The sequence below is a fragment of the Amblyomma maculatum genome, chromosome 2, assembly GCF_055883805.1.
Source record: "Amblyomma maculatum isolate TAMU_Amacu chromosome 2, ASM5588380v1, whole genome shotgun sequence".
Taxonomy (NCBI): Eukaryota; Metazoa; Arthropoda; class Arachnida; order Ixodida; family Ixodidae; genus Amblyomma; species Amblyomma maculatum.
In genome coordinates, this window is record NC_139345.1 from 155,282,225 (window position 1) to 155,298,409 (window position 16,185).

At 44.4% G+C, this 16,185-nt stretch overlaps 1 protein-coding gene across 1 annotated transcript in view; it reads left to right on the forward strand.

The window, feature by feature from the left end:
- Nucleotides 1-16,185, forward strand: part of LOC146200221 (uncharacterized) — a 49,898-nt gene that overhangs the window by 16,887 nt on the left and 16,826 nt on the right. The window contains exon 4 of the mRNA XM_084592300.1: nt 5,015-5,357. Within this exon, the coding sequence (XP_084448426.1) occupies nt 5,015-5,357 (343 nt within the window). The remainder of the gene's footprint in view (nt 1-5,014; nt 5,358-16,185) is intronic.

Here is a 16,185-nt window from a genome sequence, read left to right on the forward strand (position 1 = left end):
GATTGGTTCTAAAAAGCGTCTTGTGTTTCAAATTTGTGGCGCGAAATTCAGAGCTGTTGAAATGGCCTTTTGCGGTGACGTCAAAATGACGTGACCTTCCAAACGGATCTTTAGAAGAGCTATACACGCTACCTTGATGGCAAATATAAGTAACTGTAAAGGTAAAAAGAATGTATATATGGTAGGGAGGAAAGCATTTGCGCTTTTATTACGAATGAGTTGAATGTACTGGTTGCTGTCAAGGAGCGCTCCCTGAAATTTTACTGCTGACAATGTGAAAACTACGTCATGCTTACATATTATACGGCGATGTCAAAATGACGTTTCATTACATGTAAGATGTGCCGCCGTTGTCGAAAATAGCAGATGCTGCGCGGCACAATTGGGACCACATTGAGGAGAACGCGAAAATAACATGGTGAATTTGACGTTCAGTATAGGCGGCTGTTTGCTCATCACAAATTGGTAGACAGTTAGGTGGGTAATGAAGTAGGGTGATACATCTTGTTGTAACTGCAGAAAGCACTTGAACGACATCATAAGGGTACTTTTCAGCTGCGCAACCTTTTATAGTATAAATACCCAGTCAAAATACTAGAAATTCTTGTCAAAAATACGACAAAATATTCTGTAGTTCTGTCTAAACGTCAGATATTTCTGTAGTTCTGTAGTTTTTCTTTAGTATATTTTTGTTGTCTGCAGTTGTCTACCACTTTTCTGTTGTAACTATAGACCTCCTCCATGTTTACAAACAAACAAGGCAATGCAGGTGGCGCTGCAGTCGTCTGCGATCTCACGGTAGGCAAAAAGCGCGGGAGGGGCACTGTGGCCAAGCTTGTCAATAGCGTGTTTTGGGAGGTGCAGGCGCCCACAATTTTATAAGACGAAGTACCACAATTTCGTGAGCCTCAGCGGTGCGGATAAAAGCAATACATGTAAAAAATAATATCACATACACTGCATGCGGCCCCCGGTCCCGTACGCCGTACAAGACGGAGCGTGGGCTCATGACGCATAAGTAAAGCGTTGCTGCTCGCCAGGGAAAATGAGCAACGTTGTTATCTATTTGCTTTTTTCGCCCAGCAAATCAAGTACGGAACGCGTCGAGAATTTCAAAAATACGGGTTCTTACAACTACTTTCAGACGACTAAGTAGACGGTGATTTTTCTCGCTCGAAACAGCGCGCACAAACCACGTACGAAAAATTCCGCTCGGAATATATTATTCCACTCTCGGAGGATTATTCCGACCAAGCGGCAAATGAAAGTTGTTGCTAAGCACGAAGCCCTTCGCTAGCTTCGAGCAGCTTTTAGGTAAGCATGGCAACAGTAGCAAGGGATTTGCTGCTTGGCACTGCACGGATTTGCTTATCCCTGCGTTATTCGTTGAATCACCACGCCGCATGTCTTTTGTATCTGCTCTCTTCATGGGTGTATGTCGACGCTAACTCGCAATTTCGTCACGGGTATTCACGTTTTTAGATTTGATGACAATTACCAGCTGCAGCGGTCGTGGTGGTTCCGTAGCTAGGGCGACACAGTTCAGTCCCGGCTACCATGGCCACGTGAACATGCACGATAAACTCAGAAGGCCACAACGTACAATGCACTACTATGCAGTACGTATAAAAGTCTTTAGAGAGTCTGAATCACGAGCCCATATATCGCTCGGCAATGCTGAATCCCACAACTCGCAATCACAATCCGCCACTGTGAACACAACTAAAGCCGCTCGGTATAAGCCCCAATCAAGCGAATCAGCGGCTGTCAACGCGCGGTAGCAATCTTCATCACTGAATAGACTAAAATAATCAAAAGTGAACACGGCGAAGGCTAAACATGCAGCATCACCACGAAGGAGTTCAACACTGTTCACTCCTGCAGCAGCTCACTATCGAATACGTGCAATTACCAAAGTGAAAAAAAAAACGTGATTGAGGAATTGTTTCCATATAAGCCAGCACATCTATGCATGCCCCAACAAGGAAACAGGCCTACACATTACGCTATACTGGCCTTTATGCAGCTGTACAGCTCTGGCGTAAAAGTGAATAAGCTGTAGCATAGCCATAGCAAAGTGTTTCCCGCATATCCGATAAGCCGGCGTCGGTATCCAGCCTTGGCGCTACACCGCGGCGACCCACAATTTACGGCGACATTCGTCGCCAAGAAATCTGGGCAAGCTTATTAAACTTCCCTTTCTGAGCCTTTCGGCACCTGCCACGGCGACGCAACTAGGAGATATGGTGCTGTTTTAATTCCGACAGCAGTAACCCATTCCACATTCACGGTAGGCGAAATCGACTGAAATGTAGTTTTGCCTACCAAGTGAAAGTCACTGACGTCGACAGCGCCACCGCATCTTCGTGGCGTAGTCGGATTGAAGGAGGTCTATAGAAATTTTAGATGTTGCTATAGAACGTTCTGTTGTCACAACAGGTTTCCCGTCGAAACCCACATATAAATTCTGTCGTAACAACAGAAACTTTTGGGGGGATTTTTCCGACTGGGTAATGACGGCGAAAGTTTACAACAGCAGCACGAGGACCCTAGCTGCCCTCCTGTTGCAAACACTTTGCCGTCATAGAGAAACCATCTATCCACGCGGTTGTTGCCAAGCGCAGCAATGGGAGTCTGCCAACTCAGCGGCTGATCTGCGCGAGACGAGGTATTTCAGAATGCACCGCGATGCTTTCTAATAATCTGTTTGGATGGTTAGTGAGTACGACAACTTGAGGGTGCATATGGTGACGTGGCTCTGCAAGGAACCTCACGGCGAGATGAAGCGAGGCATCACCAAGGACTGCCTTAAGTGCCGGTTCTAGACGCTGCCTTTTTGTGTCTAGCACTATGCACGCACTATATTTGCGCTCTACACAACCCAGTCCACCACATGATGTTAGAAACTTTAGCAAACTTGCTGACTTGGCAGTAGCTGGTGATAACGTGGCTATTCGAAATAGCAGAGCGGCGCCAGCTAGTTCTATGATATTAACGCAATTTCTCTTTGGTGTGATCTCTGGCTAATGCCATTAAACATTTCTAAATGCAAGGTAATGTTTGTCTCCCGCACCTATACGGCACCCGTTTCCTACACTCTCTTTATAACACTGCTTTGAAATCGTTCTTTATATAGTTGTTCTGGTGTTTACCTGACTTCTAGACTTAATTGGCGGTAAACTAGTCAGAAGCGCTAACCAATTTTAAAATATGTGCTCTGTAACTTTAACACTGCCTCTGCATCACTAAAATCATTGCCCTACAAATTATTAATTCGCAGCAAGCCCGAATATGCCGCATACATCTGGAACACAAGCAGCAAAAACTTGATCTATTCCCTCGACTTTTTTCAAAGTATCTCCGTACGTTTCATTATTTTGTTTTCATGACTTGCATAACTTAAATCAGAACCTCATAAATTGAAGTCACTCGCATGCTGTCGTAATTTTTCTTCCCCGCGCTTATTTCAGACTTCTTTTTTATAATTCAGTCCTACTTGGGACCTCTTCAATCCTCTTTTGTACATCTCTCCTCACATTGAACATATCCCAAACAATTAGCATCATTTTCTACAACACGAAAACTCCTCTTTTTTTCCTTCACTCGCCGTACTTTACAGGACTGGAACTGTCTTCCTGAGTCGGTAACGTCACCTGATTATCTTTCACATTATCGCAGTGCCTTAGCTAAGATTATATAATTAAGGAAAGTAACACACTTAGCAACAATTATTATTTAGGAACCCTTTATTCTTATATTTTTCTTCAGTTGGCGTCATCATGTTTTGAGCCCTCATCCCCAATCTGTTTGGAACTCTCATCACTTATCTAGCCTAATTGAGGCATTCAGAATTGTGCAACGAGAATCGCGAGCAAAAACGATAATTGCACCTTAAGCATATCAGAAAGTGAAAGGGGCCTTAGTTTTCAATCACTAGATATCATTCTTTCGGTCTCTCTGTTTTGCGTACATCAGAGATATGTGTACAGCACCGACACGTGTGTCCTTCCACTCAGTGATCTTTCATGAACATCCCAATGGGTCCGTAATCAACGAGGATTTAAACGCACGTACTACTTGAGTTCATCTGCACTGCCTTGCGCCAGATGACTTTCGAATGATTTGCCTGAGGAAATATACTGCGCGGACAGAGACGACGGAAGAGGAAGTACACCACAGAAGCGCTTGTTTTCTGTACGTCTTCGTCCGTCGTCTCTGTTTGCGCTGAAAATTTCCTGAAGATGAACATAACCCAACTAGCCCAACTTGCCATCCACCTGCCTGAGATTGTCATTTTCTAAACTAACCACGGCACATATAGAGAGAATGTATTTAATCATTACTCACCATTATATCAATAATGAAATGTGCACGTCCCTATGCCCTACGGTGATTACGCTACATTGTCAGGTTGATTATTTTGTTCGTAGTGTGTGCTTTTTTCGATTGCATTTGTTCGCTGCATTTCATAACATAATTCTTGGGTTAATAGTTACTTATAAGTTCATGCGCATATTTTTGTTTTTCATTCTTTGATGTAGTGATTCAGTTTTACATTGTTTTAAAACTCTTCATTCTTTTTATCATCGGGCGTTTAGGTGCTATCTAATCTTAAAGCTTAATTCTAAGATTATAAGTTCACAGTTGCTGCCCGCCTTACTCTATGCTCAGAACTGGTGTCTGTAGGAATTTTGAAAAATTAAATAAATAAACTGACTCGTGCCCCGAAATTCTGCACAATCAGACAGCGGACAAAACAAGAGAGGCGGACTTAAAACGCCGGTCTTTGTCCCTGTATCTTGTTCGATCTGACTTCTCTCGGCCTTTTTGAAAGCGGCCTATTCTGGCCTATCATTACGTATTCATTACAATTCTGTTAAAGCTTTTCCTTGACAACAGTTTACGATGAAAATATCTCTCATTTGCTAATGCGTAAAAACCTCAAAGCTTTGATTTTAACGATTGCACAACTCATTTACCTTTTTCTGCCTTTTTCTTTTTTGACTGCTTGCAGAAGAGGAAAAGTGCATGAACTGCACGATGTTCGATACCACTCTGCGCAATGCAGCGATTTCGTACAAATTGGAACAGGCCAAGCTTAATGACGGTTTCACAAAAATACTGTCGAATGTCCTGAACGTGGACGTGATAAATGGAACCATCAGCGGGCTCTCCAGGGTGAAGCAGTTTGGTGACTTCGTGGCTCGAATTGACTACTGCGGCATATACATCTTTGCAAACTTGACTCTCACAAACCTGACGCTCACGGTTGCCGTGCAGAGGGCGGTATTCTTTGTGAAATACGAGGCAATTGTTACCGCCACCATTTCGGCAAAGGTCCTCCTCGAAATAGCGGAGTGAGTATGGACTACCTGATCAGATTCTGACTTCACAACATAGTTCCAATGAAGGTATATGCAGAAGAATTTCAGAACCTGTCACAGAACATCGTTTCATCGTTGCTGCGTTTCAGAACATGGTTTCGCAACATGCAGAGTTTTTGCGGCTCCAGCAGCCACATTTCTTTCAGATAAGAAATTTTACAAAGCTCAAGTAAAGGGGACTGCTGAACACATATTTATTCAGAGGTGGGTTATAATGTTGTGGAGTTGTATAATTGCGGGGCACAGCATTACCCAGTAAACATCTCTTGTTTGCCTTTTCTCCCTCGCTCGAATACATACTATTTTTCTAACAGTAGCATCGCGTGTCCTGTCACTATACGACATTCTCAAAGCTGTTACAAAATTCACAGCGGAAATTATAACACACTCACGACTGCAATGTGTCTAATGGCAGGGCGCATTTCTTGTGCATGTTTGGCTTAGTAAGAGTTAATTGCTACACTTCGCAGGCGCAAAAATTGTAACCACGTCAAACCACTTGTGCTCTTCAAAGTCACTCCTTCGACCATAGTGTTTTTTTTTTCAGGCTGCATACATGCAACTTTGTGGAGTACTAATTCGATTCAAATTTCAAGCGTTGCACTGCGAGAACGGTCAATAAAATTTTAATAACTTGCAAAACAAGTCACTCTGGCGTCTGCAACAAGACAAGCGTGTTGCACTGACTCGTTTTAGATGGCGACCCACAAATTACGAAGTCATTTTATCGCAGCAGGGCTACCGCATATCCTCAAGAAGAGCACACCGCGCTGTAAATGGCAGCTGTTTGATCAACAAGTTAGTTGTTAGCATTGCGTTATTGAAACAGTAGCAGAAAAAAATTAAGCGTATTGTGCAATATTATCAGACAAGAGAGTTGAGTTCAGTCGTTCAGTCGCGTTCGACTCTTCGTGACCCAATGAACCATGTCACGCCACGCTTTCCGGTCTCTCACTATCTTCCAAACTTCAAAAAACTTCATCTGCAGCGCTTCGAGGATGCCATCTAACCATCGCGTTCGCTGCCTACCCCTTCTCAGGCGACCCTCAACCTTTCCCAACATCAAATCTTTCTCCAGCGACTCCTCTCTTCTCATCAGATGACCAAAGTAGCTGAGCTTTAACTTTAGAATGTTACCCTCCAATGAGCAATCAGGGTTTATGGTCGCCAATATCGACTGATTTGATCTTCTGCCAGTCCAAGGAACTCTCAACAGTCTCCGCCAGCACCACAATTCAAGCGCCTCAATTCTTCGGCGGTCAGCCATCTTCACAGTCCAACTCTCGCATCCATACATCACAACTGGAAAGACCATAGCACGAGTTATACGGATCTTGGTTGGCAGAATAATGTCTCTGCTCTTTACTAGGCGGTCAAGGCTAACCATGGCTCTCTTTTCGAGAAGCAGGCGTCTCCTAATTATAAGGCTGCAGTCTCCTTCCGGGGTAATCTTGGTGTCCAAGAAGAGAAAATCTGTCACAGCTTCCACTTCTTGTCCCTTGATGCTCCAGGACTTGTTAGGGCAAGACGCCATGATCTTTGTCTTTTTAATGTTCAGTTTAAGCCCGAACGTCTCACTCTCTTCTTGTACGCGCATCAGAAGTCTCTTGAGTTCCACTTCACTTTCTGCAATTAAAGTGGTATCATCCGCATATCTTAGGTTGTTGATACATTTTCCAGCAATCTTCACTCTAGCTGAAGACTCGTCCAGACCGGCCTTCCTCTTGATGCACTCTGCATATAGGTTAAATAGGCAGGGCGACAGTATGCAGCCTTGCCTCACTCCTTTCTCAATCGGAAACCAATCAGTAAGACCATGCCCAGTTCTGACTTTGGCCTCTTGCCCTTCATACAGGTTCTTGAGGAGACAGATGAGGTGAATTGTAACTCCCATCTTTTGGAGAGCTTGTCACAATATGCTGTGATCTACGCAGTTAAACGCTTTCGCATAATCAATAAAGCAGGAGTAGATGGGTTTCTGGAACTCTCTTGTTTTTTCCATAATCCAGCGAAGGTTGACAATCTGGTCCCTTGTTCCTCTGCCCTTGCGAAACCCAGCTTGCACGTCCGGAAGCTCCCGATCCACATAATGCTGCAGCCTACCTTGGAGGATTTTCAACATCAGCTTGCTAGCATGCGAAATAAGCGCGATCGTGCGGTAGTTGGAACAATCTTTGACACTGCCTTACTTTACAATGGGGATGTAAACTAACCTCCTCCAATCCTGTGGCCACTGCAGGGTTGTCTAAATATTCTGACATAATGTATGCAGAATATTAACAGCGTCATGGTTGAGGTTTTGAAGCAACTCAGCTGGAATGCCATCAATTCCGCTAGCTTTGTTCTTAGCAAGGCTGGCTAAGGCCCATTCAACTTCACTCTTCAGGATGCCCGGCTCGAGATCAGTAATCACAACTGTCTCATGTTGGGTTTGCACATCCGGGTCCTTCTTGTACAGTTCTTCTGTGTATTCCTGCCACCTCTTCTTTATCTTTGAGGCTTCAGTGGGGTCCTTGCCTAGTTTGTCCTTTATCACGACCAGCTTAGCACAGAAGCTTCCTTTGATATCTTTGATTGTCTTATACAGAGCTCTTGTGTTCCTTAATTGGCTGTTGTCCTCAACTGCTCGGCACTGTATGTATCAGACAAGTAGATATCATAAAACAATACCGGAGTCAGTCTGCTTCAAACTACATCTGCACTCATTTCGTTTCAATCTTGCAGGCCACTGCATTTATAAGGCAAATCCTTAGATCTCTATGTTCAAGGTAGCATTCTGAGGTAAAGGAAAACGAAGCATGCCGGGAATTGGGTAACCACCCATTCCACTGCTTTGTCCACAAAAGATTAATTAGATCAATTGGAATCAATTGCCCAAGGCCTTGCTGCCCGCTTTCAAACTCGCACTACCTTTTCTTCAGCCCGATTGCGGTTTGGTACAATCTCCTCTAAGGTAACTATAACTCTAAGGTAGCAAGAGGAGCTTACGAGAACTTTGGACTGAAGAAAAATGACGACGTAGATAACCGAGCATGCGATTAACATTGTTAATTATAGTGTTAATGTGAAGTGACCAAGTGATACCTGAAGGGATTTCAACGCCAAGGTAACGGTAGGAAGTGAGGATTCGAGAACTTAGTTATTTAGCAAATAGAACGTACGAACAGATGAAATTCTGGATACACATAAGAATCTACATTTAGAGGCGTAAGATCCATTTTCCACAAATTACGCCAGTTAGAGATAGCATCAATGTCAAGTTGCAAAGCTCTACAATCGTCGGAGCTGTTAATTTCACGAAAGACAACACAATTATCAGCCAACAAACGAATGTTAGAGGATACACAGTTATGTAGATCATTAATATACATGAGAAATAACAAAGGACCTAAGACGGAGCCCTGAGGCACACCAGAGCCAACGGAACTTAAGGAAGAGTTAAGATTGTTGACAGACACGACCTGGGATTGGTTCAAAAGAAAGAGTTCTATCCAACGTAGAAGCTTAGGTTGAATATTTAGTTGAGATAGTTTAAAAAAGAGCAGACTGTGAGAAACTGTTTCAAATGCTTTTTTGAAGTCGAGAAATATTCAGTCAGCTTGTGAATTCCGAGAAATGATAACGTGAAGATGAGAGAATAATAACAGTTGGGCTTCACATGAGAGAGACTTTCGAAAACCATGTTGCGAGTTGGCGAAGAAGGAGTTAGTTTCAAGAAAGTTCATAATATCTGGGTAAAGGATGTGAGTAATTTGCATGGTATACTTGTTAATGATATCGGACGGTAATTGAGAGGGGAATTTTTGCTACCTGATTTGTGGACGGGGACCACCTTCCCGATCTTCCAGTCGGCAGGAAGAGCGCCTGTGTCGAGGGACTGCTGAAAAGTCATGCAGAGCATGAGTGATGAGTAGGGGCGGGCGCTTTTCAAGAATTGGCTATTAATTAGGTCGATACCGGGACTAGATTATGTTTTATATACGTCGATTAAATTCATGATACCAGTAAGACTTTATGCAGACGGGATCCATCATCGGGTGCGCGTATGACTCAGCAGGTGGAAATGATTTATAAGGACAGAAAACAAAATTATTACAGAAAATTTTGTTTAAGACTTCAGGGCACTCGGAATCCAGACATGGGAGTCCGTTGGTGTCTATTAGGTGAATTGAGTTGCCTTTTTCTGGTTTAAATGTGCGCCAGAATTTTTCGGTGTCAGTGGAAAGCACGGACGGTAAGGTGAATTTAACGAAGTAAGTTTTGGCGTTTTTAAGCGCGTGCACTTAAGCGGTATTGGCTGTCGTATAGGCTGCCCAGCGAGTGTCAGAAGGGGCACGCGTATAATTACGGAAGAAGCGTTTTTTATTATTAGATAGCCTTTTTAGGTGGAGGTTATGCCAAGGAGCATTGAAGTTGGAAGATATGTTTTGGAGGGGAATATACTTGGCTACCAGTTTATGGACTTTACGAGTGAATTTGAACCAGTTAGTTTCTACAGGCCGCGTTTCGAAACCATCCATGAAGAATTCGAGGAAAAGAGAGAGCGTTGTTAATAGCTTCGAAATTAGCATTGCTGTAGTTTCTTATTACTTTAGTTATCCTATCTATTTTCAAAGAAGGGTAAAAAGGGCATTAGGCAAAAAGAGATTTCAGCTCTAGTTACTTTAGATATTGCCAGGGCGTACGACAGTGTAGAATACAGCATTTTGCTTCATAAACTACCCGGTCTACATCCTCCGTTATACATATTTGCGTGGAGTAGATAATTCGTAAAGGATAGACCTTTCTTTAGCACAAAAGATTCATTAAATTCCAACACTTACCAAAAGTCAGGAGGTGTACCCCAAGGAGCAGTCCTCTCGCCGTTATTGTTCAATATACTAACGCGTGACATTTCTATTCGCCCGGCCGTCGAAGTTTATGTGTATGCAGACGATATTGCTTGCTTTTTTTTTTTTGCTTCTGCTACAAATATTCACAACCTATATCATTTGTTGGAAGATTATCTAAATGCTCTGGAAGTCTGGCTGGACAGCCTAAGGCTAACTTTAAATGTCAACGAATGTGCCGTCCTAGTATTCCCACAGACAACGCCCGTTAACATTGCCTTGTCTTATCAATCTGTCCTAATCCCTCAGGTTGGTTCTATTAAATATTTGGGTATATTATACGACCCACAGTTAGACTGGAGGCCTCAAATTAGAAGTCTTGTGCTTAAAGGGGAACGTGCCCTAGGCCGGGTGATAAGAATCAGCAACAAGAAATATGGTATGTGTCGGGACACACTACTATTTCTTTATAAGACCTACGTATGACCAACACTTGAATTCGGCTCCATTTTCTTTTCTGGGTGCCCAAGGTACAAACTTGAACCCCTGCTTGTTTTGGAACGACAAGCTCTGCGCCTTTGTTTAGGTCTGCCCAAATCAGTGGCCAATGCTTTGCTATATTTGGAAGCTCGATTACCTATTATTAGTTCGCACTTTCAGCTTATCACTGTACAAACATATTTAAGGTCTTTGGAGCCTCTCCCTGGATTGGCTAACCACGTATTTACTTCGATCCCATCATACTTCTTTGATAATATTTGGCCTAGGTATATGATCCCTCAGGTTGTGTTTACTAATGTCCTACTAAGGAAACTTTCCGTATCAATAACCTCTTTAGCACAAGTTAACCACCGGCGGCCTGATACTATATTCTCATTTGAAGACGCCCTGCCAGGGAATGCTAAGCATTTGTCTGCCAATCTATTAAATGCCCTTATAGAGGATTATCCAGGCAATTTTCTGAGCCATATTGCCATTTTTACAGATGCCTCTCAGCAGGATGAAAAAGCAGCTATTGGCATATCCTCCCAGGCTCTTGACTGACGTTATTCATTTCAGGTCCCGGACTATATGACAATTTTTGCTACTGAGTTTGTGGCCATTGAGTTGACCTTGACTAAAATTCCTTGTAATATTTCTTTCTGACAGCCTATCCGTGCTTTCATAGCTCGAAAATTTGAAGGACACTCTGCTTTGACATTCCCTTAATTTTTTTTTTGCCTCGTCACACTAAATTTGCGTTTTCACTGGGTCCCTGGCCGCTGTGGTATTACATATAATGAAAGGGTAGATTCTTTAGCTAAATCCGCTCTTGGTGGACCTGTTGTTCCGTGCATACATACACCATTTACTTAAGCACGATTTCGAAATTTTCAACGTCTCCATCACCTCAGTCAAGAGCCTCTCCTTTCTGCATCAGATTACTAACACCTCAGATGGTCTTGGCGTGGCCGCATGTGTGTTTCAAGGCGACGTGAAGTGTCTATGGCCCTCTTTCACTGCAGATTACCGAAACTAAATCTCTATATATATCATTCGGACCTATCCGCTACTAACCTCTGTGAGACTTGCAAAGAAATGAAATCCATAGATCACTCTTTCCTCTTTTGGCGGAAGTTCGCATCTCTCCGCAAAATTTACTTCGCAATTCCCATTTCGAGATTAGGCCTTCCACTAACCACTCCAGTTCTCCTCTCCTTCGGGGCAAGCGTCAAGGTATATGCCTTAAGACCTCTGGGCGATTCTATTTATGATTACATAATTTCAATCGGTAGATTCCTATGCTAGGTATGAATTCATTACTTTTTTTATGTGTTTTTTTCCAAATTCTAGTTAAACACCCATATTTATCTCAATACTCCAGTCCTTGACCATATATATTTACAATCAACAATCCGCCCTGGCCAATCCCCCGCCGTGGGTATGTGGCATTTTGTCTGAGGTCATCATCATCATCATCGACAGCAGCGCCAGAGGAGGGTTCTGAGAAAAAGTCACAGAGCGGTGTCGGAGGGTTATGAGAAACGTCAGCAGCGGCACCAGAGTTCGCTGAGGGAAGACCAACAGCGGAAATATCAACGGGGAGGATATCAGCGCTGGGGTGAGGTGTAAGCGGCAGCACCCGTACAATGTTAGAAAACGGAGGCAGCACACTTCCAGTGCGCTGGCCTACCTTGTATACGTCATCGGAGGGGCTCAGTTTCATTCCACCTCGCTATGGGTCAGAAAGAACCAGGCCATAGGCATGGTCGAGAACGACCGGGAAAGTAAGTCACAGTACAAGAGGCTAGAACAGATCAAAGGGCATTTGTTATCAGCCCCGTCATGAAGTGGATGGGGAAAATAGTGTTGCGGTATGTGAATTCTGTACAGAGAGATTTGGTTATCATAGAATGTGAATAAAAGGTGCAGAAGGTTAAAAAGAATTGTCAAATTATGGTTTTGCTTTCAAGTTTTCGAAAGCTCAAACAATCGCATTGGAATAAATTGGATGCTTTTAACAGATACAGCTATACACGACAGCACACTAAATCACGGCTGAAACCGATTCTCTAAATAGTTACGTTTCTGCACGGGATTACTTCGTTCTGTGTGATAACCAGCATAAGCTAGCAATCCTCCATTCATATTAGATTCTACCCTTCTTTTCGCAGTGATGATACCTTGCACATGCGTCACCATATCTTTTCAGTCAAGTAACACACGGCAATCATTTCGAGCTTTGGGAACACCACATGCAGCTACCAGTAAATGTTTTTTACCGCGCATGCACAGAAAGGAAGTGAAACGATCTTTGCGAAACACACGCAAAGTAAGCCAACAGTCCCTAGGAGAGCTTTATTATAGAGGACACAAACTTGGGGCCCCTTATTCGCTGTTCGCTACGCGCCTCAGTAGTGTCTACTCGCCAGAGCTTTACAATGGAGAGCCGGGCACATGATATTAGCCTTAAAGCTCGCATGGCTATTCATCATCATCATCATCAGCCTGATTATACCCACTGCAGGGCGAAGGCCTCTCCCATATTTCTCCACTTAACCCGGTTCTGTGCTAGCTCCATCCACTTGACCCCTGCGAACTTCTTAATCTCATCCGCCCACCTAACTTTCTGCCGCCCCCTGCTACGCTTTCCTTCCCTTGGAATCCAGTTTGTTACCCTCAGCGACCATCGGTTATCCTCTCTTCGCACTACATGTCCTGCCCATGTCCATTTCTTCTTCTTAATTTCTACTAGAATGTCGGTAACTTGAGTTATTTCTCTGACCTACTCCGCACGCTTTCTATCTCTTAATGTTACCCCTACTATTTTTCGTTCCATAGCCCTTTGGGTTGTCCTCAACTCAAGTAGGACTCTCTTGGTTAGCCTCCACGTTTCAGCCCCATAGGTGAGTACAGGCAAGATGCAACTGTTGTATACTTTCCTCTTGAGCGATACCGGTAAGCTGCTAGTCATAATCTGCGAGTGCTTGCCAAATGCGCTCCATCCCAATCGTATTCTTCTTGTTATTTCCTTTTCGTGGTCCGGATCTGCGGTTACTACCTGTCCTAAGTAGACATATTCGCCTACTACTTCCAGTATTTCGCTACCTAATGTAAAGTGCTGTTCCTTCCCGAGGCTGTTGAACATTACCTTAGTCTTCTGCATATTGATTTTCAAGCCTACCTTTCTACTTTTCCATGGCTATTCCAGCCAACTAAAGTGACGCGAAACAAAAAAAATCTCAAAACGAAGATACAAACCATCCAGGTATTACTTTAAAATTATAATAAAAATTATAAATAATGTGAGCCCTCCTCGGATCTTCTTTCATTTGTACATACCATGATCTTTTACTTCCTCTTTTACATACCACCATCATCGTCCCGCGGCGCCGCCTCCGGCGCGCTTGGGTTTTAGCCGGCAGATTAAACGCTGACACGGCATACCTTGCCTTGCCTTCACGACCTTGCGTCTGGACCTGGCCTTCTTTCACAAGTGCTGGCGGTGAAATTCGGTCTCCTTGATGCCTTGTGCCCTGCCTCTCGCTGGAGCTACGTTCCGGTCGCCGTTTAACAACTACTATCGTCATGTCAACCGACAGCAGTCCCGACCCGGCCGGACCCTCTACCTCGGCTACACCGCCGCCTCCAATGGTGCCCACACGACAACGCGACCCGCCGCTCACTGCCCCGCTACCTCCGCAACGTGATTCATCGCAAGTCTCTCTTTCCATGCTGTCGACGACAATCAATCCGAACCTCATGCCGCAACAACGCCAAGAATTGCTGCAAGTGCTTCAAGCCCACCGAGCCATTTTTGATGCCACTTCCCCACCACTGGGATGGACTAGTGTTGCACATCACCGCATCTTTACCGAAGGTAACTCAATTGTACGCCGACGACCTTATCGGGTTTCTCTCTCGGAACGAAAAGTAATTGAAGAAAATGCCAATGACATGCTCCGTCGCGATATTATTCGTCCATCATCAAGCCATGGTCCTCCCCAGTTGTATTAGTTAAAAAAAGGACGGATTGGTACGCTTTTTTGTGTTGATTATCGCGCACTCAACAAAATTACCCGCAAAGACGTCTACTTGATGCCGCGTATTGATGACGCCCTTGACTCTCTCCAAGGCGCCGAATATTTCTCGACCTTGGACCTCCGCTCAGGTTATTGGCAAATACCTATGCGCGAAGACGACAAAAAAAAAACAATTTCGCAACTCCCGACGGCCTTTACGAGTTTTCGGCCTTTGTAACGCACCCGCAACATTTGAAAGAATGATCGATACTGTACTTTGTGGCCTCAAATGGAGAACCTGATTATGTTACTTGGATGACATTGTTATCTTTTCGTCAACTTTCACCGACCATCTCACGCGCCTGAATAAAGTCCTCACGTGTCTTGCTTCAGCGGGCCTTCAGCTCAACACCAAGAAGTGCCACTTTGCAGAGAAGAAAATTATAATATTGGGACATCTGGTTAGCCACGACGGCATTCGCCTAGGCCCTGAAAAAATAATCGCGGTCTTGAACTTTCCTCGTCCGCAACGGACTACAGATTTGCGCAGTTTCCTCGGCCTGGCGTCCTACTTCCGGCGATTTATAAGACATTTTGCAACTATTGCTGCGCCACTTCATGAACTACTTAAAGCTCGTAGCCCTTTCGTGTGGACTGAGCAGTGCAACACTGCTTTTAACGACCTAAAGCACGCCCTCACATCAGATCCCGTTCTTGGCCACTTCAGCGACAGCGCTCCTACCATCCTGCACACTGATGCCAGTGGTCACGGTCTTGGCGCTGTCCTTCTGCAGCGCAATGCAACTTCGCGTGAGAAAGTGATTGCCTTCGCCAGTTGGACCATGACTCCAGCTGAGAAAAACTACACCATTACCGAGCAGGAATGTCTCGCCGTCGTATGGGCTGTTCAAACGTTTCGCCCTTACCTATATGGTCGGCATTTCACAGCTGTGACCGATCACCATGCTCTTTGCTGGTTATCTTCACTGAAAAATTTGACAGGCAGACTTGGCCGTTGGATTCTACGCCTGCAAGAATACCATTTCGATGTCGTTTACAAATCGGGTCGCCAACACCAAGATGCCGACGCTCTTTCTCGCTGCCCGGTTCCAGAATCAGCCTTCTGGTTTTCTTCACAATGCATTTCCCCCTCTGACCACAGCCGACCATCGCTTCCACCGACGCATATCACTGCAGTTTCTTTTGACGGCTCCGAGAACAAGCACGCTCTCCGCTCACAGCAATTAGCTGATGCCTACTGCCGGCCCATTATGGACCGCCTTATCGGCGCTTCGAGCCCACCCAACGCTAGGCTTCGCCTACAGCTTCGCAATTTCAAGCTTGAAGATGGCATACTACGCCGCTACGTGTATTATCGTGATGGAACTCGCTGGCTCCCAGTCGTACCGCTTGTGCTTCGCCCACGTATTCTATCGGCTTTCACGATTACGCTACTGCAGGTCACCTTGG